The sequence below is a fragment of the Struthio camelus genome, chromosome 2, assembly GCF_040807025.1.
Source record: "Struthio camelus isolate bStrCam1 chromosome 2, bStrCam1.hap1, whole genome shotgun sequence".
Lineage (NCBI taxonomy): Eukaryota > Metazoa > Chordata > Aves > Struthioniformes > Struthionidae > Struthio > Struthio camelus.
Window position 1 is genome coordinate 122,330,009 of NC_090943.1, and position 27,998 is coordinate 122,358,006.

General features: G+C 42.6%; 2 protein-coding genes across 8 annotated transcripts in view; one reads left to right on the forward strand and one right to left on the reverse strand.

The window, feature by feature from the left end:
* Positions 1-747, reverse strand: part of SS18 (SS18 subunit of BAF chromatin remodeling complex) — a 62,527-nt gene extending 61,780 nt beyond the window's left edge. For 5 of the 7 annotated variants that reach the window (XM_068932418.1, XM_068932413.1, XM_068932416.1 and 2 more), the window contains exon 1: positions 1-182. In XM_068932418.1, the coding sequence (XP_068788519.1) occupies positions 1-69 (69 nt within the window). In that variant the 5' untranslated portion in view covers positions 70-182. The other 2 variants (XM_068932415.1, XM_068932417.1) reach the window with 2 other exon arrangements.
* PSMA8 (proteasome 20S subunit alpha 8) lies at positions 68-26,575 on the forward strand. The gene is made up of 5 exons (XM_068933754.1): positions 68-423; positions 14,044-14,122; positions 21,378-21,497; positions 22,477-22,578; positions 23,433-26,575. Exons 1-4 carry the CDS (start codon positions 68-70, stop codon positions 22,564-22,566), a joined length of 645 nt encoding a protein of 214 aa, XP_068789855.1. The 3' UTR covers positions 22,567-22,578; positions 23,433-26,575.
* Positions 26,576-27,998: the final 1,423 nt, after the last annotated feature.

Consider the following 27,998-nt stretch of genomic DNA (forward strand, 5'->3'; position numbering starts at 1 on the left):
CTTCTGGATGGCGGCCGGCGTGATCTCGCCCTTCCCCCGCTGCCTCGGGGCCGCGAACGCCACCGACATGTCGGGCCGCTGCAAGGAGGGGCCGCCCCCGCCGCCCGCCCGCTCACGCGCCCCGCGCAACCAACAGCAGCGGGAGGCGGCAGCGATCCGGGAAGAACGCGCTGCGCCGGGGGGGCGGGGCGAGGGGGCGGCTGCCCATCGGGCCAGCCCATCTCTACCCCGCCGGGGAAAGGTGAAAGGGGGAAGGGTATTCTTCCTCCCTCTCCGGCACGGAGAGGGAGAGTCGATAAGGCGGTGGCCGCCTCCCTGGGTTTCAGAAAAGCAAAAGGAGCAAGAATCGGCGCCGCTCCGTTTAAATGTGGCCTCCGTCAGTCACGAGGCCTTTTTGGCTACCCCTTTCCCTTCCTGGCGTTGGTACGTTCCTGCTCAACGCGGCTCCGCGCCGGACAGGCAGCGAAGTGGTACGGCCGGCGAGGGGGGGGGGGCGGGGAAGAGGAGGGGGAAGGGGAGCGCTTTAGCGCTCACGTTACAGGGGACGCACTCCGGCTGTGCCGAGGAACGCGCTCTCCTCCCCCCGCCACCCGCGGCCGCGCTGGTTGCGCCCAGGCGGTGCGCTCTGGCGGCCGTGTGAGGCGGCGGGGGAAGGCGGCGCGGGGGAGCGCTGTGAGGCGGCAGCGGCGGCAGCGGCGGGTCCTGCGCTCGTTCAAGTCCCGGGCGAGGCCGCGGCGACTTCGGTGTGGCACCGCCAGAGCCTCTCGCGTGGGGAGCCGGAGCCGCAGCCGCAGGCCTGGGCATGCGAGGCAGGGGAGGTGCCGCTGGGACGTTTTTGCCGTTGGCGGTGGCACGTGCCGTTTGCCCAGTAGTGTTCGCGCTGACGTTTCCAGGCTTCTGGTGGTGTTTTTTGCTGTCAAGTCATTGCCAGAACTGGCAGGTTTAAAAAAAAAAAAAAGTTTAAGAGCAGACCCTGGGGCTGTATACTCCCCCCTCCCCCCCCCCGCCAGCCCAGCCAGCTTGTGTGTGATTAAGTTTCCCTACTGACCTCCCCGGCCACAGCTTCTCTGTCATGGAAACGAAGCCGAACAAGGAGAAACAAGTGCTGCTACGACTTTTAATAAATTATAGACGCTAAAATTGCTGAAAGCAGCCTTGATTTTTTTCAGTGCTGCCTTTGGAGGGATCTCTGGGGCTTCACCACATATTCTGATACACAAGTTTGCAAAGTCTAAGGCTGTTCTTTACAATAGTAAGAGTTTCAAAGGTAATGGCAAAGAAAAGTAGAAAATCCCAAACTAAAACTTCATAAATCTGCTTTTTCCCAGGCACGTCCCTGGCCTGCCTGGATGCTGTTTAGTGCTGTGCTGTAGGCCATGAATGCTGCATCTCCTTCCTGACGTATTGGGCAGTGACCTTCAGTATCTGATTTGCGCTCTGGTCCTTGACAGAAATGCCTGCTCCTGTGGCTGATGGGACACTGCTCTGTTGCATGACGCCACACAACAAAATGTGAATATTCTCCCTTATTCTGCGCGCTTCTCTCTTTCCCTCTCTCAGCTGTTGCTGGCTCAAGTCCCTGGCTCTTCCCTCCAGCCCTAGCCTTTTTGGTTACAACATATATTTGTAAGTGGCATCCTCGGCCACCCTGTGGCTGTGCAGCTGCTTCCCAACTGGCATGCTCTCTCCTCCGACTGTTTCTAGGCTGGCTTGTTTCCCCAGCCCCATGGAGATTGCTCTTCCTGGCTCTGTTATCCTAGGATTGACTGTGACTGCCCATCATCCCCTATTTTTTTCCCCCTTGACAACCAGTTCCCAGGCTTCTGTCTCCAAACTGTTCTTGCATTCCCAAAGCATCCCCCTCTCCAAGGGACTGTCGCCTGGGCCTGATTCTCTCTGTTCCCAGAATGGTGCTTCTTCTGCCCTGTCTCTTCAGGTTATATAGGACCTTGAGTTGATGCGATGCTAATCTGGCTTGCTGTCCTCTCCAGAAAGTGATTCTGGCCCAGTCATTTCACTATAGGTCATTTTAAGGAGGAGGACTAGTGCCGGCATATCCATTAGGTTGTTTGTGTTTCTACACGTTTCACTCATCACCATGGTATCTAGGTCCGCTTTACTTTATTTGTACAAGCAGTTTTTTTTCTCTCACCTTCCCACACATTTCATTATTATCTGTAGCAGCAGTATTATCATACTTGTAGGAAAACAAAGGCAAAAAGAAATGGTTGAAGAAACCCTTTTTTCTGAAGTTGATGGGCTTCATGGTCATTCATGGTTTTTGTTGAATATTCTTGGAGTGCACTCATACCACAGAGATGTGGCAATAGCTCTGTGCTCAAATCAATATTATTTCTAGATACTACAAATGACAGTCCTAAGAATAAAGAGTACAAGATCACTGTGGCCAGAATAGAATGAGAAGGTACTACCTTCTAGCCAGTTGCAATAGAAGAAACAGGACTTATTTCCTTAGCAGAAGTAGATACTTGGCTTTTGAGAAATAGGGATGTGTCGGAAAGTATTCTAAGGCGGCAGGCACCTTCAGCAATCAGAGGACAAATACATTCTCATGAAGTATTCTGAACACTGAGAATTCTTCAAAATGCTGTTCTCTTCCGACAAGTATAACTAACCTTGCTGCCATCCTCTAGTTAGACAGCTGCTGTTTCTGAAATGTTTTGCATTGGGGTATCTTGGTGACGACAGTATTTGACACAATGTGGGTTAGGTGTCAGCCACATAGCAATTGCTTTTAAGCTCAGAATAATGCATCGTGCTCTCCCACACTTTCAGGCTGATGATCAGTAGAAGAAAAAAAAAAAGGTTTGTGGGATTGCACGGGGATGGTGGAACCTTAAAATGAAAGGAGTAATTGCCCATCCTAATTCCCAGAGATGGCCTAAATTAAATACTAGATACTTTTAAGTGCATTCCTGTTTTCCATTCCAAATGCAGAACAATGTTTGGAATTCAGCTGTTACCAAAGGAAGATACAGACATAAGAAAAGATCATTCATTTAAAATAATTAAAACTGTCTCTTTTGCCTGGTTTTATCTGGTAGTTGTAAATTAAATCCAGTTATTCCCCTTTCTTTGTGATGATTTTACATTCATATGTTTAAAATTTGGGGTTTCCATGTTCATGATCTAAAGAAAAGTTCAAAAAAGAGACTGCAGCTCCATTTTTTAACGGGGAAAGAGAAAATCACATTGAAAATCAACATTTAAATAATGGCACAGATGCATACAGGCAGGGAAATAGATAGCTACAATGGAAACGTGCCACATGTCTCGGAACACATAACCACAACAGGGTGTCTCTTTTATGACTTTCTTAATGCACTGCAATATGCCTAGATATCGAAGGACATATGGTATATTTTCTTTTTAATTGCACATTTCTTTACTCTTGAGTTACTCACAACCTTAACATTATTTAATTGTAATTTTGATACATAAATCTAGATCATCACAAAGAGTTTCAAATACAAAATATGTTTCATCCAGCTCTTTTCCATCTCTGCTCCAAGTTTTATCAGTGTAGCATCCTTTTTTTTTTTCATGTGTATTTCAGTATTTCATACTTTTTGAAGGGAGAAGAATGCAGACAGAGAAGGATGTGCCCTTTTCTGAAACATTTTTTTCCCTGTGTTTCCAGCTCATCTTTCTCAAACACAAGTACCTGGGTAACAATATAGGCTCTGAGATTAGGGTCCAGAAAGCATTAACATATGGCTCCTAGAGAAAGCTATCTATTTGAAATGAAGCGCATAACAGTTGAGTGATTTTAGCCTCCTCAGGAGTGTGTCAAAATTCCTCACTGCACTGGGCTTCATTTGATTTAGTTTTGGGGAAAGCTGTAAGATTTGCAGTGATGCGGTCTTCCAACGGTTCTGAGAAAAAAATAAGGTAGCTTCAGTTTCTGCCTATATTTTCTGCCGTTTTTATTATCCGATTTTCCATAAATTCCCTGGAATAGAAGAGACGGATAAAAAGGGATCAGAAAACATTCCCTTTCACAAGCAGGAAAATACAGAATGCTGATCCATCATCATTTTCAAATTTTAATTCAAAACTTAAATTCACATTTTAAAGTTGGTATTTACTAAGCTGACAGTACAAGACAGGAGAGCAAAGACGTTTTTGGTAATGCTGCTTACACCTGCTTGACTAAAGATTGCAGTATCGTGTTGAGAATGATTCCTGAGAGTTAGAACTTTCTCGGAGACAGCACCTCATTTTGTGCATTCACCTCAAACTGACAAGAATCACTTTATTAAAAGTAAATATGATAGCTCAGAGTCTAGTGCTAGTAGGATGGCAGGGCAAATTTGAGCCTTTTTTTAGGGCTGACTTTTTTTTCATCTTGTGATTAAAAAAAAAAAAAAAAAAAGAAAAGAGTTTTGGGTTTATGCCTGTGTGTTTCCTAACATTTTTAGATTAGAAATCAGGGAGCAGTTACAGCAAATCTCAAGGAGTAGCTTCCTTGGGTAGATAAAAAGGAAAGTTACCAAAAGGAAGAAATACAATTTTTGGCTCAGTATTTCTATGGGCTTCACTAACTGGACTTGGTGTGATCTTGTGACTTTGGGGGGATTTCCTACATGCCCAGAATACATGTTAATTCTTCCTGATGCAAAATGGAGCTAGCATCTGAAAATCTGCCAATTTAAATGGTTGAGCTTAGAAGATTGTTCAGATTCAGTCTCTTTAATTAATCAGTAAGTTGTTATCAAATTATACAACAATATCAGCTTGTTGTTAAAGTAAATGGTCTCTCATGGTGTTTTTGCTTCCTAAAAGGGATCACACTAATAGGGTAAATTTGTCTGGAATTTAGTCTGTCAGCTTCTTGTCTGCGTCTTTCAATTTTGCCATTTATATTTTGCATTAGCCTTTGCACAGAATATTAATAAGAATATTAATATTGTACAGAACCTGAAATACAAGCTTATATGTTCTGATATAAACTGATATGAACTACCCCACCAGCATGAATAGTACAAAGATATTGGTTGCTCTACTAAGTTCCAGAGGGGCAGTAACAAAAACAGGAAAAATCATTGTGAAGCTAAATTTTTATTCTAGTATCTGCCATGTTAGTTTGCAAATATAAATATTGAGAATAAAGAAACTCACACTATGTTCAGCAGTCTGCACTAATGGGAGTAAGTGCAACAGCTGCAGTGAGAAAATCTTTTAGTGTCCTGATATTATTCTTCAAAAGGGAATCTCCAGCTAGTAGGAATGTATGCTATAAAAAAAGAATAGCAGAACATCTAGTCTAAGCCTCCTTAGAGCTGAAAATCCTTTAAGAATTCCTAGAGGTTAATATTTTATTTTAGGACACAGAAGCAAAGTACTGTAGTTCACTGACGACTTCATTTTTTCAATGTCAAAAGCAAAGCAGAAAAAATAAACATAAGAGAGTACTGCCAAGCACTGTTGCGGAAAAGGCAGCCATCATCTTGATGATAACTGAGTACTCCTATCTGTATAAAAGCAACAAATTTGCAATGGAGAGGTGTACTGTTCTTCTGGAGATGCTTCTCAGGACTCACTTCTGCATTATCACTGGCCTTCTGAAGACTCGTGACCATGGACAGAGGAAATAACTGAACAGCTGCAGGACACTGCTTCTACCTTGTCATAATTCTAAACAACTTGTTGAGGAAATACAGAAAGAGAATTATAGGAAAGGCAATTTTCTTGCAGAAGGCAGGATCCCATGACCTAAATAAGACCTGGAACTCCTGCAGAAATAAATCAGTATGGACATCATCAGTGAATGATCACTTTTTAATAAAATTCAGAAAAAAACATGCACTCCATTCCTTAAAATATTGTGAAAATTAGTCAAAAACGGGTACTTGCAGGGCTTTTATGAGGAACTCAGTTTGCTTGCATAATTTGAAGCATATCTTTAAGACTTAGCAACTTGAAGGTCTTCAAACCCATCTATGAATTGAGAGATCAAAACCAAATGCCAGTGATTTAGTGGTCTAAATTCTGAACAGCAGAAGGTACAGGGACCAAGAAACTGTAGAACCATTTGAAGGAGAAGACAACCAATGGAGAAATATGGAAAAGGGGCAGAGCAATTTTGTCCGTTCCTTTGTTGTCAATGCTATCCTCCTGCCATTTTATGCTATGGAGTACAGTGTGGCTTTCGGGTGCTTTGGAATGTACAATGTCATAGTACACTAAATTCTAGTCCAAGATTTAGGGCTGCGAAGATGATTAGGGGACTGGAGCGTCTCTCCTATGAAGAAAGGCTGAGAGAGCTGGGCCTGTTTAGCCTAGAGAAGAGAAGACTGAGAGGTGATCTCATCAATATGTACAAGTATCTGAAGGGAGGGTGTCGAGAGGATGGGGCCAGACTCTTCTCCGTGGTGCCCAGTGACAGGACAAGAGGCAACGGGCACAAACTGAAACACAGGAACATGTTTCCATCTGAACATGAGGAAAAACTTCTTTCCTGTGAGGGTGACAGAGCACTGGCACAGGTTGCCCAGAGAGGCTGTGGAGTCTCCTTCCCTGGAGATATTCAAAACCCATCTGGACATGATCCTGGGAAATATGTTCCAGAGGACCCTGCTTGAGCAAGGGGGTTGGACTAGATGATCTCCAGAGGTCCCTTCCAACTTCAACCATTCTGTGATTCTGTGATTTGGCAAGAGACATGAGCGTACCGTATATGGCAGCAAGCTGCACCCTTCCCTGCCACAAAGCACATTGGGTGATACTTCAGATCCCTCTTTCTCTTACTGGTGAGTCTCTATATGGTAGCACTGGTCACAAACCAGTGGTTTTGGTATTGCAGTATTTGGTACTGGTATTGCAGTACCTTCTGCTGGCTCTTGCTTCTCAGTCTAATGCTGCTTACATGTCTCTGTGCTGTCCTACATATGTAATCGTAGACTCATAAAATCATAGAGTGCTTAAGGTTGGAAGGCACCTCTGGAGATCATCTGCTCCAATACCTCTGCTCAAAGCAGAGTCAGCTAGAACAGGTTGCCCAGGACTGTGTCCAGTTGAGTTTTGGATATCTCCAAGAATAAAGAGCCCACAACTTCTCTAGGCAATCTGCTTCAGTGTGTGACTACCCTCACAGTAAAAAAAAGAAAAGAAAAAAACAAGTTTCAATGAAACTTCCTATATTTCAGTTTTTAACCACTTCCTCCAGTGTCCTGTCACTGAGCACCGTTGAGAAGACTCTGGCTCTGTCTTCTTTATACCATTCCATCAGGTATTTATACACATTGATAGATACCCCCTGAGCCATCTCTTCCTAAAGCTGAACAACCTCAGCTCTTTCAGCCTCTCCTTATACGAAAGATGCTCCAAGCCCTTAACCATCTTAGTGGCCCACCACTGGACTCACCGTGGTATGTTCATGTCTTGTACTAGGGAGTCCAGACAAGGATCCTGGACACAGGATTCCAGATGTGGCCTCATCAATGTTGAGCAGAGGGGAAGGATCACCTCCCTTGACCTGCTGGTGACACTTCCTGGTGCTGCCTAGGATGTTATTGGCTTTCTTTGCTGCACGGGCACATTGCTGGCTCATATTCATGTTGTCCACCAGGACTGCCATATTCTTTTCTGCAAAGATGCCTTCTAGCCAGTCAGCCCCCAACATGCTGTTATTCTTCCTCAGGTACAGGACTTTGCACTTGCTTTTGTTGAACTTCATGAGGTTCCTCTCTGCCCGTTTCTCCAGGCAGTCAAGGTCCCTCTGAATGTCAGGACAGCCGCCTGGTGTATCAGCCACTCCTCGCAGTTTCGTAACATCTTCAGATTTGTTGAGGGTGCAATCTGTCCAATCATCTACGTCATTAATGAAGATGTGAAACACATGCCCTAGTATCGACCCCCTGGGATACTCCACTAGTCACTGGTCTCCATCTGGACTCTGTGCTGCTGATCACACCCCTTTGAGCCTAGCAGATCAGCCAGTTTTCGTCCTCCTCACTCTCCACTTACCTAGGCCATGCTTCATCAGTTTATGTAAAGATTTAATGGGAAATAGTATTGTAAGCCATACTAAAGTTGAAATAAGCAACATCCACTGCTCTCCCCTCATCCACCAAGCTCATCATCTCGTCATAGAAGGATATCAGGTTGGTTAGGCACAACCTTCTCTCTTTCATGTGTTTGGAAATGGTTTCCAGGATGATTTGCTCCATCACCTTCCCAGGGATCGAGATGAGGTTGACCAGCCTATAGGTTCCGTGGACCCTCCTTCCTGCCTGTCTTGAACATAGGACTGACATTTGCTTTCTTCCGGTCCTCAGGAACCTCCTCTGATCGCCACAACCTTTCAAATATATTTGAGAGGGGCTTTGCAGTGATATTGGCCAGCTCCCTCAGCACTCGTAGGTGTATCCCATCAGGTCCCATGGACTTTTATAGGTCCAATTTGTTTAAATGTTACCGAACTGGATCCTCCTCCATCGAGGATAAGTGCTTCCTTGCACCAGACTTTCCCACAGGTCTCAGGGACTTGGTACTGCTGAAGGCAAGTCTTTCCAGTAAAGACCGAGGCAAAGTAGGTATTGACTGCCTCCGCCATTTCTGTATCCTTTGTTACCAGGTCCCCTGCCCCATTCAGCAGCAAGCCCATATTTTCCCTAGTCTTCCTTTTGCTGATGATATATCTGTAAATGGCCTTGTTACCCTTCATGTCCCTTGCCAGATTCAGCTCCATGTGGGCTTTGGCTTTGCTAACCTCATCCCTATGTGCTCGGACAATATCTCTATATCCTTCCCAGGTCACCTGTCCCTGCTTTCATCTCTTAAATGCTTCCTTTTTATGTTGAGTTTAGTTAGGAGCTCCTTGTTCATCCATGCAGGCCTCGTGCTACCTGTGCTTGTTTTCCTGCTCAATGGCATGGACCATTCTTGAGCTTGAAGGAAATCGTCCTTGAAAATAGACCAGCTCTCCTGGACTCCTCGTCTCTCCAGGGCCATATCTCATGGGATTCTTCCAAGTAGGTCCGTGAACAGGCTGAAGTCTCTTGATGTCCAAGGTTGTGATCCTGTTTTTTTTGTTGTTCCCTTCTATCAGGATCCAGAACTCCTCCATTTCATGGTCACTGCAGCCAAGACTGACACAAAACTACCCACCTCTGACCAGTTCTTCCTTGTTTGTAAGTGTGAGGTCCAGCAGATCATCTCCCCTCATTCACTCCTCAATCACCTATGTTAGGAATTTGTCATGGATGCTCTCCAGAAATGTCCTCGGTTGCTTGTGCCCTGCTGTGTTGTCCCTCCAGCAGACATCAGGGTGCTTATAATCCCCCACGAGAACCAAGACCTGTGAACGTGAGGCTTCTTCAAGTTGTCTGAAGAGCAACTGATCTTTGTGATATTTGTTCCTGATCAGGGGGTCTGTACCAGGCACCCACCACTGCATCACCCATGTTTGTCTGCCTGCTGATCCTGACCCATAAACTCTCAGCTGGCTCATTGTCCCTCCCAAGATGGAGCTCCATGCATTCCTGCCATTCCTTCACATAAAGCGTATTTGGTTTTCTTCTCTTCCATCTGCTTGCTTTGTTTGTATTCTCTATACATTGCTTTTTAAATCTTAGAAGAACAATAACACAGACCTCTTCATATTGTGTTCTTTAACTTGCTATACATAGTATATCTCAAAGTCACTGTATATTTTATCAGCAGAAGGTCTTCAAGATTATTTGTTTGATAAATGGAAAATAATAAATTGTACAATGGAATACAGTTACATTTGACCAAAAATAGGTTACAGAGATAGTCTTGTCAGCGTTAATAACTAGTGGTGCCATTTCTCTTATACAGCACCTCTGTGACAGGAAAGCACAGCAAAGAAACAATATACTTATACTTCTGTAAATATGCTTTGTGAGTATTACTGCCTTGAAACCAATTTGTGAAAATATAGTCTTAACTAAAAACTTGTTGTATTGAATGTACGTTTATTGTTTTCCACTTTTAATGTCAGCAGAGTTCTTGCTTCTTGCTTGCTTTCTTCCACTTTTCAAATATTTTTAAGGATAAAATTATTATGCTTGGACATCCAGTTGCAGAGTGGGATCTGTAACATTTCTTACACACTGCATGTATTTCACTCTTAACTTTGGAGTGAGAGATAAACTATATTCATATTTTATGTTTAAAAAGGAACTAATATGTCAAAGACACATATCACATCATTGTTTGTAATGTGGTATTCATTCTCCCAAAAGTGGGGGACTTGTTTTGCCCTGTTTCTGTATTTGCTGCTTATGTAGTAATTTAGTCACCAAGACTGCTTAAGCGTGCATGGTTCATTGAAAGTCAAAACTCCTTTCCTGCAAAAGTGTCCTCATTTATACCTTGCTATTCTGCATAGTCACATTGTCAGGAGAAGCAGAATGGGTAACTGAGCACCTATGTGTTTTCAAGAGCCAAGACAATCACTAGAGAGCATAACCAAGTTATTTTGAAATGTTTCCTTTCTCTGATCCAGATTTCTTACGTGGACTGTGCAAGTACAACTAACAGTTGCTTGAAATGTGTCTCTAAGCTTGTTACTCTAAGCATACCTACATATAGCATTATATCACATGCATGTGTTTCTTTTCAATCAGGAGAAGCCCTTTAAAACACAGTGTGGGAACTCCTGGCCTTTGTCCTCCCAGCAGCCCTGTAAGCAATACTAGCGACCTCCAGCAAATCCCACAGCATTGGATCTTAGAGCCATGCGAAGGCCTGCCCTGGTGGACCCAGCTGAGGGACCCACTACTGCACGCCAGCAGCTGTGCTGGGAAATGCCTCTTGACCCCCAGCGTCGGTGTGTGCTGGTGAGGCGGAGAGCCACAGAACCAGCCCCCTCAGCCCCACTGCACTTGGCAGAGCGGTCGGGCAAGGGGAAGGCAGCGGCAGCTGCACCGATGACCACACGGCAGGCTGTGTTCATGGGGAGAAGTTTGACTTGTAGCTGGCTGGCTTTGATGGCTGCTGGAACGCTGTCCTTCCCATGGCACGCCACTGTGGAAAGCAGGTGTGCGAGCCAGGTGGGTGTATGTAACGATGACAAAATGTTCACGTATTCCCCTGGCATGTGCAGTAACCTCCTGCCTGCCCAGGAGGGCCTGCCGGTGTGCTCACAGGACTTGGCATACCAAATGGTGGGGAGAAAGTTATCCTCCAAGAGAAGCGGGGCTCTTCTGGCCCCGCTCGGGCCGCCTGGACTTCAGTGGTCTCAGCCGCTCCCCCCATCTCCCGCCCCTGCCGAAGACATCGGGCGTTTGCTCCTGCGCTGCCGCCTGGCGCTGGGCAGCCCAGGGCCCCTGTCGACAGGATCCCCCTCGGCCCCGCCAGCCCCCGAGAGAAAGCCACTGCTCCGCCCGCGGCGGTGGTGCCCAAAAGGCCGACGTGCGGCCAGGCTGCTCCCGGCCGCCTGCACCACCAGCGCTGCTCCCTGCCCGAGCTGTCCCGTGGCTCCAGGCCACCCCTGTCCCAGCATCCGTCCCGGCGCGCAGCAGCGGGCTGCGGGAGTGCGGGCAGAGGGGCACGAGGGGTGTTGAGGGGCAGCGCGTGGAGGCCCTGAGGGGACTGCGAGGGGCTTGTGGAGCTGGACCGAGGGCTCAAGCCCTGCCCTGCCACAGCCCCAGGCCGCCCGCACAGACCCCTCGACCGACCACGGGCAGAGTTCCTCCCCCACCCTCAAAATCCCACATGCCCCAACCCCCAAGGGCCAGACCACCGCTGCTATCGGCCTTGGTGCCTCCCCAGCTGGCAAACGGTGGGGCAGAGGTGAGGGTGCCTTTGATGGGGGCAGAGCCAGGAGGGGAGATTGCCCTTGGCTGGGGGTACGGCACTGGCGTCGGTCAGGCTGAACAGCATCTCTAGGCCAATGGGGCCACCGCTTGACAGCTGCCCTGGAGACCCTGGCTCTGTCTTCCTTACACCCTCCTCTTCAGATACTTGTACACCTTGATCAGATCCCCCCTGAACCTTCTCTTCTCCAGGCTGAACAGTCCCAGCTCCCTCAGCCTTTCCTCCTAGGAGAGATGCTCCAGTCCCTTCATCATCTTAGTAGCCCTTTGCTGGACTTGCTCCGGTAGCTCCGTGTCTCTCTTGTACTGCAGAGCCCAGCATTGGAGACAGCATGCCAGATGCGTCCTCACCAGTGCTGACTGGAAAGGAAGGATCATCTCCCTCGACCTGCTGGCAACACTCTTCCTGATGTGGCCCAGGAGGCTGTTAACCTTCTTTGCTGCAAGGGCACATTGCTGGCTCATGTTCACCTTGGTGTCCACAACATTGTTAGTTGTTGCCCACAAGATTATTAAACATAGATTTTTTTGGTTGATGTTTGTCTTCCCCAGACTTCCTCATAGTCTTTGGCCAGTTTCAGCTTAAAAGATAACTGGAGACAGAGACAGACTAGAAATTATAACTCATAAATCAAAGACAGAGGTAATCTTGCAATCTTGAGATAGGAAACAAAAGATTGAAATTCATCAAAATTATGACCAGAAGAGCCAAGTGGAAGAAGTAGTGGGAGAATCTGGTGAAGAGAAGCAGATAAAAACTCCTATGCTTATTGATATTTATTGGTTAAGATTTAAACTTTTAGAATAAAAGAATAAATTGAGGCATTTTGCAAGAAATGTACTCAAAGAGCATTTCTTTCTTGAGTGCTGGGTGAGAAGAGAGATTTCTATTAGGAAAGGACTATTCATATCTCCAAATATGCCCCCTTTTTCATCAGTTCCTCATTGACTGGAGGAGAGAATCTTAGTATTAGTATTAGTACTATTACCTATGAGTGTGGCTGTTTCTCAGCACATGGGACTTTGAGGAAGAGTAGGAGCGGATGCTTATGTGCTATTTCAGTCATGCTTGGGACTTTCAGTTCAAATCCTTTGTTTATTTATTATTGGTCACTCATATCTTTCATTTACCTTCTTCAGCCTGTTGTCAGGTCTGACAAAATACCAGTGAAAAGTTTTCTTTCCTTCTTAGCATTCATTGATTTGTATCTTTTAAGAAAAAAGTTTGATGAGAAGAAATTCTAAGTCTCAAATCCAGCCAAGAAAGAAACAAGTTTCTCATCTGCTGTTGAGAAGTTGACTGTAGACTCTTTTGCATTAGTCCTTCTTATAAATTTTCAAAGAAGCAGTCTTCATCTTCCTCTCATTCTATCCTGTGAACATGGAAGGAGTCTCTCTTAAATGTCCACAGTACATCATTGTTCATCTTCAAAACTTACCCTGCCAAAATAGCTATGAAACCAGTGATAACATTTAGCTTGCAGTCTGGCATTATCTTACAGCTAAGTCAGCCTAAAAAGGTAGTTGTTACCAAAAGCCATATTTTTCCTTCAGTGCCCTCTACACTCTCTTGTGGCCACGCATTCCCACTCCGGGGTCTCCTGTGCCATCACTGTTACTCCTCTGATCTTGTAGTGTGATGATGAAGGAAACTAAATTAGCAGAAAAAAAAATGTTTTTCTCAATAAGTAGTTTTCTGCCTCTTAAGTTTCACAAATTGGGAGCAGATGAGATTCAATGTAAAAGCAAAGGAAAGCAATTGCTGGTGCAGAAGAGTGGAGCAGGATTGTACTTTGGCAGTAGTTAGCTGTTAGATCAGCTTAGCCGTGACTGTACCTATAAACAGTTAGTGTACAAGAATACTACTTTTATCACATTGATCTGTGTTGTGTTGCTATCTCCCTGAGCTCTTGTGTTTGTAACCACCTTATTTCCTCTGTTTTCTACTTTGATCATAAGCCCGTAGTGCAGGGTCTGCCTCTTTGTACTGTTTTTGTAAACCACAACTTTTGCAAGTTTGCAACTTTTTCCTGTGATGTTCACCGCATCGTATCATTTTTTCCTTCTAAACAGATGCCTCACATTATTTTTTATTGCTTGGGGAGGATGACACAGTCTTCAAAAAGCTGTTTGCCTACCTCAGTATGAAAAGATTTAGTATTATAACATCCCCTCTGCATAACATGAATAAAGTCAATACTAGAAATGACACTATTTTTTTATTCCGATTTAACAGGTTGGAATTTGAGGGCTGGATACAGTTGTGTTTCGGGCTAGAAGAAAAATGTGTTGCCAAGCTTCAGGAAGAAAGATCTGTGAGGAAGATTTATGCACTTGATGATCCTGACTGTTTTGCTTTTGTTGGTATTGTTTCCACTGTTGTTGCTCCACAGAGCATCCCATTGCAGGTGTGGAGTATGTGAAAGGCCTTAAAATGGAGTATGTGAAAGGCCTTAAAAGACTGGATTTATGAAAAACATTGTGAAGATGGACACGGTGGTTTGGGAGACTGATATTAGGGTATGAAGGTATTAGGTTTATACATAACCAGTTTGAATATAACTGAAAGATCCTTATGGGGCCAATGGGAAATATTTTGATCTTTAAAACTTGATTGATTTCCTAGTATTTTTTCAGCCATCTTACTCAGGTCTATTTGTGTCTCATCAGCAGGGACAAGCCCCTTGGATTGCTCCTGACTGGTTGCAACAGCAATAAGCGCATTGAAAGGGGAGGAGCAAGGCAAACCTAGGGTTCTAATTCAGCAAAATAAACCAGGATGGTACTGGAAATACTCCTGGAGAGTTGGGAGAGAACTTTAGGCTTGAATTGATGCTGCGCTCTTCCATCTCTGATGTATGAGACCTCTGTGCAATAACACTTGAGAGCATTTGCCTCCCCAGGGAATATTTTCCTTCAGATAAGGGTTGAATGAAGAGAAGACTGCATGGAAACTCAGCAGATTGGTTAGCAAAACTGCCTAAGCATACATCTCATCTCAAAGTGCAGTTTTGTGTTATCACTAAACTAACTGGTAGTGGCTAGCTGCCACTGGAGGGCAAAGGTCTTGTTCCTGGCTGTGCTCTCCCACAGCCATTTCTGTGCTGGCTTTGCTGGCTGGCTGAGCTGGGATGAGCCAGGTCAGAAGCCTGTCTGGCAGCGAGCTCAGCCAGGCAGAAAAGTTTTCTTGCACTGGCTCACTCAGGTCAGCTAAGAGTCAGCAAAGGCTCCAGGAAAGGGAGAGCAATCCACAGGGGAGAGCCACAGTAGCACTGATTTAGATGACTTTAAACTCTCATACAAGTGCATGCTCCTGGGTGGTGCTTCTTCCTCCTGTCCCTGCTCTAAGCTTTGCATTTTCATCCCTTCCCTAGTGCTGTTTCTGATGCTTCCTTGACCTCTTGCGAGTTGATTCAACTCACTAACATCACAGGAAAACTCTTCAATTGTTTTGCTGAGTTAGCTTGTTGAATTGATTGAACGTGCGACTATAGAACCTCAACACTGTGTGAGGGAAAGAGGCAGTGAAGGAAGAAGCTGAGTGAGACTGTCTGTTTTTGGTGGTCAAACCATTAGAACGGTTCAGCTGTGCTGCATAACCACACACTAAGGGTACAATTTGGTGTTATATTTCACCTACTGTGAGTGCAAGCTGTTACTGAAGGAGATATTCTTAAACTCCCCAATCTGATGAAAAAATAATTCTTTTTTGGTGAGTTGCCATAAAGCTGTGTGACTGTTAAATCCAGCTCAAGGGAAGCTGCAGGAACGTATGTATAGGGAGTGGCTGGGAAGAACAGAACTGCTGCTTTTTGTGGCAACCTCCAATTAGGTCATGGTAGCATGATGTGAAACCATCCTCTTAGGATGCTTTCAAAAGGGATGAAAACAAAACTCAGTTTGTCAAAAAAAAGTTAATTTTGAGTTATATCAACACAGTGATGTAACTTAACATGGAACTGTAGAACAATTTGTGCTGACACAGGGAGAGACTGAGAAGATGCAGTGAGAGACAGGGCATAGGGGGAATCACCTCTTTTGGTAGCAGTGTTATCTTTGAATTACTGATACTGACCTTGGAGATGCTCCCCAAGAAGGGGTTTCCAAGCGATAGAAGAAGTTTTTAGCTGTTGGTAGTAACCAGCTCAACAAAATGATCCAACTTACAAAAAAATAGTATTTATTTACTTTTTTAAGCTTGGTGTTTTCAGTGACCCCATAAGCAGGTAGAAGAATGGGAAGGTGAAGGACTATGTTAGTGTGTGACTAGGAAAGTGGAAAATCAGAAACCTGTTAAACAGGCTTCAGTGTCAGGAAAATTAAAATGTGAACCTGTGCTTTGGATTTTCTGTACTAGCTAGTAATGCACAAGAATGAAGATGCACATCAACAAATGCCTCTTCTTACAGACTGTGTTATTGCTGTTCCTCCAGTTTGCTGGTACTGTGTGGTGGAGAGAGTGGTACGATGCCAAAGCTGTGAAGTATGACATGCTACAGCAGGGAGCATGACTTTTTTAATACGTTTTTTTGGAGGAGCTAAATCTATATTTAATACTGAAAACCAATTTCCTTAAACTTAAAGCTGTTATAGCTCGAAATTTATTTAAAGACTTTTCTCAGTTTGAATAAGAAAGTTACTTCTATATGCTGCTTCAAATTTGTATTTTCTGTCTTCATCTTCATTGCTTTTCCAGCAGTTTCTGAATTAAAAAAAAAAAACTGTTGTAATAGTTTGCCCTTTCTTGAATAACGGTTTGTTGTTAGTTAATTGAAGATTCTTTGTGTTTTTTTATCATTATGATTATGCAGGCCTGACTGCTGATGCTAGAATAGTGACTAACAGATCCAGGGTGGAATGTCAGAGCCGTAAACTGATTGTTGAGGATCCAGCCACAGAATATCTCACACAATACATTGCAACTTTAAAGCAGGCAAGCAGTTTGGCACTGTTAGACTTCTGTGTAAAAGCTTCAAATCCTTAATATTGAAAACAAAGCAGTTGTTTCTATTCCATCTGTTAAAAAAGGAAGTCAGGTTAAGGTTTCTTTGCAGGACTTCTTAAAAAATATGAATATCACTTGAGAAAAATAACTGTTTTTCACAAGACAGTAACAGCTAATATCAGCTCTTTTATTTTAAGGACCACGAGCAAATATATTTTCTTGTCTATTGCCATGTGTATAGATGGAGGGAACTTCCTTGTATAATTTGGAAATAAAAATAATGCAGAGAGACCAAACAATATTATCATATACAAGAGCTGAGATAAGACCAGAAACTTAAAACAACAACAAAAACCCTTACAGCAGAGAGCAGTGTGGGAGGCTAAACTGAAAGTAAAACTCACAGATACAGATTCTTAATTTCAAAGACTGCAGATCAGCTGAACAGTCTGATTGATTGCAAGCGTCTCAGATGGTCCTTGGAATCTGTTCACAGCTGTGCCCAAGATCCTGTTAAAGGATAATCTGACTAAGCCTTAATTCCTGTAGTTCATGTGGTTTTAAGAGGGAATGCTTATTTCACTCTGAAGCCAGTTTTGCCTTAGTTATTTGTGTGTGACTTGAGTGGAGTTGTACAGCTGCAATGCTGCCTGTGAACTAACCTCTGAATATCAGAAATAATCAGTTGGTATATCAAAAATGCATAGCTATATGGTGAATAGCTGTAACCTGCCTTTTCAGTTTTGTAATTTTCTTGTGTTTTGGGCCTGTAATATTCTTAATTTTCTGGGATGCCAAAACTGGTCAGCTCTATACACAGAGCAATGGAAGTCCTAAACTGCACCAGTTTCATCTGGTGCCTACCACTCTCGGAAAGTAACTATCAGTTTAATATATGTACTGTGTATATGGATTTTATGTGCAATCAATTTTATACAATAAAAATGTTTATATATATAGCCAATGTATTCCACTGAAGCTGGATGTTGAATTCTGAACCAAACATCGACAGAGTCAGAAGGAAAGTTCAAGCTGAGTGAGCCATTGAAGCATACTTGGTTTTGGAATAAAGTTATAATAAGACTATAGCAAAAATACAAAAATAGGTGTAAAAGCTTCATGAAGGCAATCATATTGCTTGATATTTGCCTCAAAAATGGTACCTTATTACAGAAAACTAAAAGTAGATTCCATTTGAAATTTGTCTTGTGGTTTTTTTGTGATTCTTTTGTTCACTTGTTGCTTTATAGATAAACTTTTCTGTATACAAATTTTTTACTTTTTTGAAAACTCTTGTGTTACCTGTATTTGAAGAAACACAGACAACACCAACTAAGCCATTAGAGTTTTGGTACCAGGTAGTTTTGAGTCTTACCTTGCTGTTGATCATGGGGTTTTGTAACTGACTCAAGCAGGATAGGAACGAATATGGTGAAGCCTTCTGTGTACTGTTCATTTAACCTAAAAGATCTCCCCATCAGCACTGCAGCTGTGCTACTGGGAGCAGTGGCAAGAGAGCTACTCTAGATGATTAGATTTAGCCTTCCATTCCAGTTCCAGGGAAATCGTTGCATGTGTTTTGAGTACAGGAGGCAGAAAAGAGAGGTGGAGTGATCCTATCTTTCAGAGCTGTGAGCATGGGGGTAATAATTAGGAGGATCATTATTTTTTTTTTTTTAAATGAAGAGAGATGGAGTGAGGCTGAACTGAGGAAGTACCCAGGCTAAAGAAATGGTCATATCTGACTGCAGCTGGTGTTTGTACTGTGTACTCAGTCAATCAGATCTTTACCCCTTCGGTTTACAGGGGTAATTTCATTGCTGGCTTTGTGCCTAATAGTTACTTAAAGCTCTTGTAATGTATATGCTCATGGACGACCTCTTCATTACTGAACAAAACTGCCAATGTCCATTTTTTGTCCCTGAGGCCATGTTCAGAACAGACTCTCCTTGCCTCAGAAACAAAATAGCTGTATCCAGACTGATGCTTCCCAATGTGGGCCATTCCTGAATGTTGCTCAGGAGTTATCTGGGAGAGAATTAATTAGGCTGAGCCAAAATCATGCCAGAGACTGTTGTAGCAATACCGATGATCAAGTTCCAGTGTCTGGGCCCATGCACTGGTAATTTTTCTCTTCTGGCACAGGCATAGCTAAGGTAACTGAAAGCTGCTGCAGTGGATTGTTTTCTCCGGTGTAGACCGGAGTCGCATCCACCTTTACAGTTCAGCATCTCTGCTTTGGATTAATCCTCTTTGATAATAAAATATAGATATCTTCCAAGCTTAATAGAAGAGGAAGGGGAAAGATAGTATGCTAACATATTGTAATAGTTTCTGGGCTCTGGTTATGTGTAAATCAAAACAACTTTTTCTGCAGAATGGATTAAAATTCCCCAAACCTATCAGTGTATATGACTTGGTAAAGGCAAGATCAAAGAACACATTTGCTTTGAAGGAAAGGACATAGGGAACCTTTAAAGTCTTACACTGGCTTTACATATGTTGTGCTTATTTTATACATTTTTCGCTGTCTTTAGAGACCAATGAAATAAAAAATCTAAACAGAAAGTTAAGCAGTGAATATCACTTCTGTACTGATGTACCTTTGTTTCCAGGAGGACAGTTTTATTACATAAGTATTTCTCATTGCTACATTTATATTGTAAATGCTAGTTTTATCATTCTTATTTTTTTGTCACTTTCTAACACATGTTAATATTACAGATGGCTGTAAAGTAACTGCTAGTATTGGCAAGTAACCAAACAATTTGCATTCTCTTAGAAAGTTTGTGGGGGGAGTTGCCTTTTAGATAAAACAACCTGTCAGGTAATAGCTGTTCTTGCTGGTACCATCATCTCCCTCCTAGCTCCCATTTGTTCTGAGACTCAGATTCTTGATTGGAGGTTATAGATAAAAGGTAAGAAAAAGTCCTAATTCCTTCGTTCCTCGTGTGAGTGGTTTTTTTTTTTTCTTTCCCCAAGGTGAGTGTACAGTACCAGAGTTAACTTACTGCTGCAAATGAGAGTGGTTTTGCTTTACAGTCTTCTATTCTATGCTGTGATATGCCCATCACGCCTTTTTTTTTGCTTCCCTGCCCTGCTGGGGCCTGCCTGTAGTTGCTTCTTATTCCCCGGGTTTTGCCTCAAGGGTGTAGTTAACTGGATTACAGTTCATGTTCTCTGCTTGATTCCCAAGAGCCAGAAAGCAGGGTAGTGGAAGCTACCATCTGCTTTTCCCTGTCCTGTGGATTTCTTTCATCTCTAATGAACTCAGACCAAAACACAGACCAGTGTGCTCAAGAGCTATCATAATACTTCAAAGCAGTTGTTGAGCTAGCTGGGGAAGAATTGTGGAGCATACAGATAGACATTAAATAGATCAAGCAATGAGACCATGAAAAGCTGAGGGTTTACAGAATCTGACAACTGTTTCATTAATGACAACATTGTAAACGTGAGAAGAAAAAAAACATTCTGAATGTACTTGTTTCACTGTGAACAGTGCAAGATGCCATTCATGCCACCCTTATTATCATTGGAGAAAAGGTTGACAGAACCTTGTTTCTGGGATTGGCAGCGGTGTAATGATAGTCAGGTCGAAACATGACTTCTTTTCAAGGATACGGTCAGTGGACAAAGTCATGGCATGGGTGCAGATGGTCCCAATCAGCTCTTCAGTATCCCCAGCTGAAACTTCTGCCCACCTTCCACTTTCCTTTCAAATGAGCAGATGTTAATTTTTTTTTAATTATGTTAAAATCATTTTTTGTTAAGCTTCAGAGAGGGAAAAGAATCCTTGAAACTTGCATTGTATGAATTGTATCATTATGCAATCACTACAAATATTTATTCACTAGGCACTGTGAGAGATAACATAGCTTAAACACTACACGCCAGTCTTGCACACCAAACTGTGTGGACACCATTCAGTTCACCAGGAAGCTCTGACAGCAATTTCAGTTTTGGTGAAACTGAAAAAAAGTTATGAAATCCATTACAGAGAAACGCTGTGCTTGCCTTTTTTTTTTCTATTTGAGGTAAATAGATGGTACCAAACTTTGGCAGTTCTTCCAAACAGAACTTAGCTTTAAAACATAAAAAAAAAAGTCTTTTTTGAAGGGCTGAATATAGGTCTGTCTGTATCGGTCAGTGAAGTATGCTGCATCTTGGCCCGCTCAGAATGCTTCTCCCATGGACAGAATTTAATTTGAGTTTCTTCAACTGTTGGTCACAGGACTGTGTTAGGCAGTTTCAAAATTTCTGTCCTTCCCTAGCTCTGTATCAGAAGAAGTTTTAGCAAATAAAGAGTTGCTAGCATAGTGTACATATAGAAAAAGACATGTGTGGCATGAAAAAGTTTTGAGAACCCCTGTTCTGATATATTTATGTCCCCAGATACACTAAGATAAAGTCTTGAAAAGTTATCAGATCCTAAATAGAAGTGAGGGGAAATCACTGTCCTGGCAGATAGCCAAATACTGAATGATATATTGCATACTGATATTGGGGGAATCCCAAATTAGCACCCAGTCTGAAATGTATACCAGCTTTTATGCGATTGATTACAACAGGTACATTAATTTCTGTTGTGGTGAGATTTATAGCTCTCTTTCTGTCCTCCACAGGCCAATATCATTTGTAACAACGCTAAAACTGTGCACGAATTTTTGGAAAAGCATCACAGAGAAGAAGCTACAGCAACTCATAAGGGCACTATGAAATTAGCAATAAGAGCTGTGCTAGAAGTAAGTGATCTGATGCAATGCCTGTGATAAACGCTCCAAGAAAAGCTTGGGTTTCTTTCCTTTATGGAAATGTAAAATGCTTTGTAAACATACTTGTTTTAGTGATTTTGTTGTACAGTAAGTTGTGCCGTCTGGTGGGAAAAAATACTGAATATAGTAAGAAACCCGCCACCACAGGTATGTGTTTGATTTTATAGGGAAAAAAATATAACTGTATAAAAAATCTTCTCACAGAAATTATTCCAGGTGACACCTGTGCATTCAACTTGATGTATGAAGTGTCCCCTAACATCTGGTTGTACAATGTTAGGTGACTTCTGTGGTGTCTCTGTAGACTGATAGTGCTGGGAGCTATAGTGATTGCTGCTAATTTACAACAGAGTGTAAGACTATTGGGAACATTTTGTGCAGAAAGCAGTTCCGGGAAGGCATATGAGAACATGCTACATCCATTGGGTATATAAGACATTACCGTTGTTTCTTAAAATGATGAAAACGATAGGAACATTTTCTCCTGTAGTAATCCTTATTGGAGTATTTCTGAGATGCTGTGGTCCCTTCATAGCGTAATAGCTTCTGTTTCTGTCACAAGTGGAAAACATAGGCTTTAAAGTACATAGAAAATTTGGGTTAAAAATATGATTAGAATACAATATTTTCATTTTTTGGAAGAATTTCATTCTTAATATTTACTACATTATCTCTGTGACAAAAAGAGAATATATAATATATCTAGCTGAGCTATCTTTTATTAAGCTATAAAATAAAGTCAACAGTTTCAAATGACAAGATTACTGTTGATTGTTGTAGCTTACAGTTATTGCTGCTATATCTTAAAGAAGTTCTGTTCCAGGTGTGTTACTTGACAGTCAAAATATTACAAATATTTAGCAGCACAGTCTGGACCTATGGAATGTAAATGAATAAATTATCACATTTGGAAATCTATGGTATTAATACTTTTATTTGTCTTATTCAGATTTTTAGTGCAAAAGATAATGAAACGCAAGTTGCAGAAAGAGAGAAGGAAGAAGAAGAATCTGAAAAGAAAAAGAAGAAAAATATCTAAGTCACAGAACAGGTATGGTGGCTGTTATTAAAATGTTTTTGAAGTTCTAACAAGCAGTAATCGACTAAAGTGCGTTTAGCTGCTGAAAGAACTTATGTTTGATCCTATACTGAGTTCTGTAGTTTTCCTGAAATGTGATAGACTTCCAGTTGTGCTAAACCTAATATGCTCGTGTGTCCTGCATTGTTCAAGGAGGCATATATTCACCTATTTTTTTATTTTCTTGCACATATATTTGCCACAAAAAGTTATTAACATGTTTTTTGAGGGCTGACAGTTATTTCCCTGGTTAGTTTGGCCACAAGATATGGTAAAATCTTTTACATATCTTTTACATGATACATAATATCTATCAGAATCTCTATTTTTTTTCCTACGGTAACTTTTGCAAATGAGATAATGGTTGTTCAGTGATGCTAAGAGTCCGGTAAAGTTCTGATTTGTACTCTATTTCATTTACTAAATGTTACAGTGCTGTGCGTGGCTAATCTATTTTTCATAGATAATGTCATGTTATGTAATGCTATATTATAGGCCAGTGCTGCTTCAGCAGTAAAACTGCTTTCTTCTAGTGAATCTTACCAGATAGCAAATGGTATCCTTCTTTATGACTTCCCAATATAGTTATATATATTTTTTTAAATGTTAAGTCTTAGTTAAAAAAAATCTGCTATTTCAGTGTTCCGTTGAGAACATGCTTTTGCTCTATAGCTAAACTTTTAATACTGTGAATCCTTTTTTCAAAGGTATTTTAACTGAACCTATTTCATATTACTGTACATTTTTAGCTACCTATTCATACTGCACGTTCTCATTCTTCCGACCTCTCTCACTGTTTACTTAGTCTTCTCATCTTTATTCCTCAGTTAAAACCCAACTTATGAGGTGCATGTGTTTCCCTGACCTTTCCACTTCATCAGATCACTTTTGTGGCTTCCTGATGTAGCTTTGGGTTCCCCAACCCAGCAGGAGTTGCAGGTGCACGTCCAGGTTGGCCTTCTGCTGCTGGGAGTTACGTGTTTCACCTTATGGCTACGCTCTAAGTTCAGTAAACTCTCCTGTTATTAGTAGCTCAATATGATCAAGCAAGCTTTATAGCTTAGAATAATACAAAAGTTATTCCTAATTCTTTTGTTGTGCTCTCCTGTTGTTTAAATATTTTGTTAGACTTTAAAGCTGCAGTGTATTGTACCTTATGGGACAAAGAGTTTGACTTAAATAAATGTAATGTTTGGTTTGACATCTGTCAGTCCTAATGTCCAAAAGAAAAATGCATTCCCATAAAAGATCAGTCAAGATAGGAAAAAAAAGGCATTGTGACACCGACTATAAATTTGAAAAAATCTACCTCCAGTTGTAAACTTAATGTAAGGCACGATTACTAAGGATGTTAAAAAAATGGTCAGTTATGATTTTACTTGGTTGTTTTCAGTAATAAATAAATTCACATCTGCCCCTGTATTCCTACTACTTAATCTTTCTGGTTATATTTTCTATCTCCTTATTTTCAACCAATTCATTCTGTCTGCCTCTTTCTTTTTTTTATTTGTATGAAATTTCCTCTTCCTTGATTTTTACTACTCTTATCTGCAGTATCCCATTTCCTTCAGCATCTTTTCCAGAAGATCTCATGGTCTCTGTTACTATTTAACATATTTCTTGGTAAGCATAGTTATAATATTTTCATTTTTCCCACTAAAATTAACTATTTTAAATAATGGGATTGAATCTTCGCACATATTTCTTCCCTTCTTATTACAGCTACATGCGTAAGTTAATTCTGCAGTGCTGCCAAGTCTCTGTCATTTAAGAAAAGCTTAAGACAAATATTACAGGTTTTTCGTTCCAGCTGATTTGCTGGTTGTATTTAACTGATGATTTATCAATCAGAGAGAAAATAAAACTTTTGTAAGAAGTATCGCTGACAGATTAAAAAGCCTGAAGCATAGTAGATGGATTTCATAGGATTGTGGGAAGCTAAAACAGTGTGTTGGATGTGAAACTGACTTAAGATTTAAGGGCTTTATGAAGGTCTTTCTTTGAAAGAGTTGAGGCCTGCTGTCTGGGCAGCAATTTTGGACTGGGAGTTGGTTTACATTTTAAATACCCTATTTGAAAGCATAGAGAAAGCTCAGTAGAGCAGAGACCAATTCAGTATGCTGTAGTAGTCTCAACTGTTGGAAAGAGGTTGTGCAGACCAACTACTGGCAGTATATAACCCAGTAGCTCCTGAGGAAATCTAAACCATTGTTTACAGTAATGCTTTCCTATGCCTGAAGCTAAAGGAGATACCTCTAGATGAATATCAAATTAGTCCATTCATGAGTTACGTGTAATAGTAAAGCAGGTGAATTCACCAAGCCTGGACATTCTTTGAATGAGTAACTAGATGTCTCTTCAGCTGACTTTGAAAAACAATTACCATATTCATCAGTATCTCCTGGACAAGGTCTTGGAAAAAGGTGTAGACAAGAATGATGACTTAATGAAAAGTTTTTCAAGTGATGAGTTTTTTGGTGGTAGCAATTAAAATACTCGGCGTAGTGACAAAAGTAACTTCTCTTACATGTGTTGTAAACTTTTCAGTTACTAAAATGAAAATAGCTTTAGTTTCCAGATTCTGTGTTCCTTCCAATTCACACTAAGTTTCTGCATTGTTCTTAGCTTAGATAATGAAGACTGGATACAGGTAATTAATCAGTCCTGTGTTATAACACATTCCTCCAGTGTGGAAAAACAACTCTTCCTTTTATTTCCTGCACAGTTTATTGGAATGACAGGTGTTATCTGCTTTGCTTGAAGAGTACAGTTTTGGCAGTCTTAGACCATTTTTTTAAGATGTGTATATTTCTAAATCTTCTGGGCTTTGTTGAGTGTTTTTTTTCCTCTTTACTATCATTGGGCTATACTTTTTCCTGTGTCTTTCATGTCATTTCCTCTTTTACTTTTGCACCGTTTCTCTCTCACTATGTTATATTACTTCCTTTTTTCATACTCAGCTATTCCTCCCAGCTTAACTACATACTCTTCTGTCTGCTGCACCTGTCTCTTTTTGTCTCTTCCAGATACGCTTTTGCTTCTAAACATTTGCATATGAGTCTTAGAGATTCCTATAAAATTTGAGTGGCCCCAATAAGAGAAATCTTGATCTTAGATGATAAACCAGTTCTGTTCTTCCCTGAAGTTCCAGAAAAGCAGAACTTGTGTTGTGGACTGCATACCTTCCTTTCCATCCTACTCAATTTGTCATCAGTTAGTGTTGTTCTTCTTGTGCTGGAATTCAATTTTTCCTTTCTTCTGTTCTCTGAACATCCTTTGGCATGAGGGAGGTATCTCACTATCCTTTGGTTGTCACCTTATACACCTAGATTCACATGCAGAAGAAGAACTGATTAATTTGCTCAGACTCGGCAAAGCTGTAAGGGGTACAGAGACTGTCTGTCTCCTGTGTCACCCCATTGTCTTTCTAGTCCACTTTTAACACTTTGAAACTGCAGCCGTTGCTGCTGCCTCCTTAGGATTTTGGATGGAGTTCATTAAGGAACGGTAGCAGAGTGCATGATGCAAAGAAATGAAAGCTATGATAATGAGGCAGAGGGGATGCCATAAGAGAAAGAGAGAAGAGATCCCTGTTCAGATCCTAAACAGTTTTTGATTTGTTAGATATAGGCTTCTGTGCCACTGTCTCTCTTACCTGGTGCAACGCAAATGAAGGTATGATTGCAGCGCTCTGTGCAATCTGTTAAAGCTTCCAGTGTATTAATAGTGGTGAAAGTATGGTAGAATAAACTTTGCATGCGTGTAAAAGATCAAGGCACTTACTCAGACAGCTAGTCCAAGCCATGTCTGTTGTTATCTGTGCTAGTGAAGTTTCCGTGGGTCCAGTTACCTGTGTTGTGATCACACTAGAAATTAAGGTGCAGCCGTATACTTTTAGTTCTCACATGATTTCTCTTCAGTGCCTGCCTTACCTGCTGCTGACAGTATTTTAAAGCAGCAATACTGTGAAATTGAGCAAAGTTGCAAATAAAAATCGTTAAAAAGAGGAGCGTTTCTTTTCCTCCTGCAGTTTGACAAACCTGCATATGGAACTATCCATCACTGCATGGAAGAGCTGTATTATCTTATACACTCTGTTCACATTTCGCATGATTTTCACTGTATCTTCAGGTATTGGAATTTCTTGTATACATTTCTACCTGAAAAGCATAGTTGCAAAGGATCTCTATAATAAAATTTTTAATTTTTTCTTTTTTTTTCAATACAAACATTTTGTTGGATTTTGTGCTTTAGGTGCTACTATAATGAATTGTACACCAGGCCTTCATTTTGTAGTCACTTGTGCTGTGCTTAACTCGGGCAGATGAGCAATCCTCAAGTTTTATGGGTAAAGATAAGCATGTGCATAAGCGTGCTTCAAAACCTATTGAAATTTAGCCCAAACTTAACTATGATAAATAAAAACCTCAAAATAGATTTATTCAAGGTCATACTGACACCCCTATACACACAAGCAAAGAAATTTCAGTTCTACTCTGAAAATTGTTTTCAAAAACTGTCTTACTGGTATCTGCAACGTGCTTACAAGGCGAGGGAGGTTCTATTTTCCTCCTCTCTCCCGTTCACACGGCCTCTCTTTAAACCAAGCCTAGGATGCGAAGGTCACACTGGAAGACTTTGTCGCACTCATCATTAAAAAAGCAAGCGCTGCTTCAGTCTTCAGCGTCTGCCTGGCGACACGCTCAGCTCAGGTGAAGCGTTGCTCGTGACACCGGCCACTTCCTTGCGCTTTCTAAGGCTCCCTTCGGCTTTTCTGGCTGTAACCTTAACGACACCTACAGTTCCCAACGGCCTTCGGCTGGCGCAGGTACCAGGGCCCGAAGGTGGAGCAGCGTCTGCGCGGCTCCTCTAGCCTTGCTGGGTCTAACCGGAGCTTGAAAAGCTGAAGTTTAGTAAGCTTTGCCCTGGCAGCCCTGCCTACCGGCGGGCGGAGGGCGCGCAGGCTCCTCACGCCGGGGCGTGACGCAGCGACCGCCCCAGAGGCTCCGGCCGACGCCAGCTGCGCCTCAGCCCCGGCCCCGGCCCCGCCCCGCCCCGCCGCGCGGCCCCACCCAATGGGGTTCGTCGGCCGCCGCCAATGGCCGGGCGGGGGTAGGGAGAGGGGCCGCGCGCCTCGGCGCCTGCGCTGCAGCTCCGCGTGGCGACATAAACATGGCAGGGGCGGGGGCGCGCGCGCCGCGGTGGGGGGTGCGCGCCGCGGTGGGGGGTGCGCGCCGCCGCGCGGGCTCTGAGCCGGGCCGGGTGCCGCCGCAGTAGCAGCGCGCCGGCGGCGTGGGCCGGCCCGCCTGCCGAGAGGGCGGGGCGGGCCCTTAGAGGCGAGGCCGGACCCACGTGTGCGCCGCCGCCGCGGAGCCGGCAGCGGCGGGATGACC

Excerpts from the sequence above, each read along its gene's own strand:
- PSMA8 (XM_068933754.1), top strand. The coding sequence starts at position 68 with ATGTCGGGCCGCTGCAAGGAGGGGCCGCCCCCGCCGCCCGCCCGCTCA. Across the intron at positions 424-14,043 it reads CCTTTCCCTTCCTGGCGTTG|GTTGGAATTTGAGGGCTGGA; the intron begins GTACGTTCCTGC and ends CCGATTTAACAG. Across the intron at positions 21,498-22,476 it reads CAATAAGAGCTGTGCTAGAA|ATTTTTAGTGCAAAAGATAA; the intron begins GTAAGTGATCTG and ends TGTCTTATTCAG.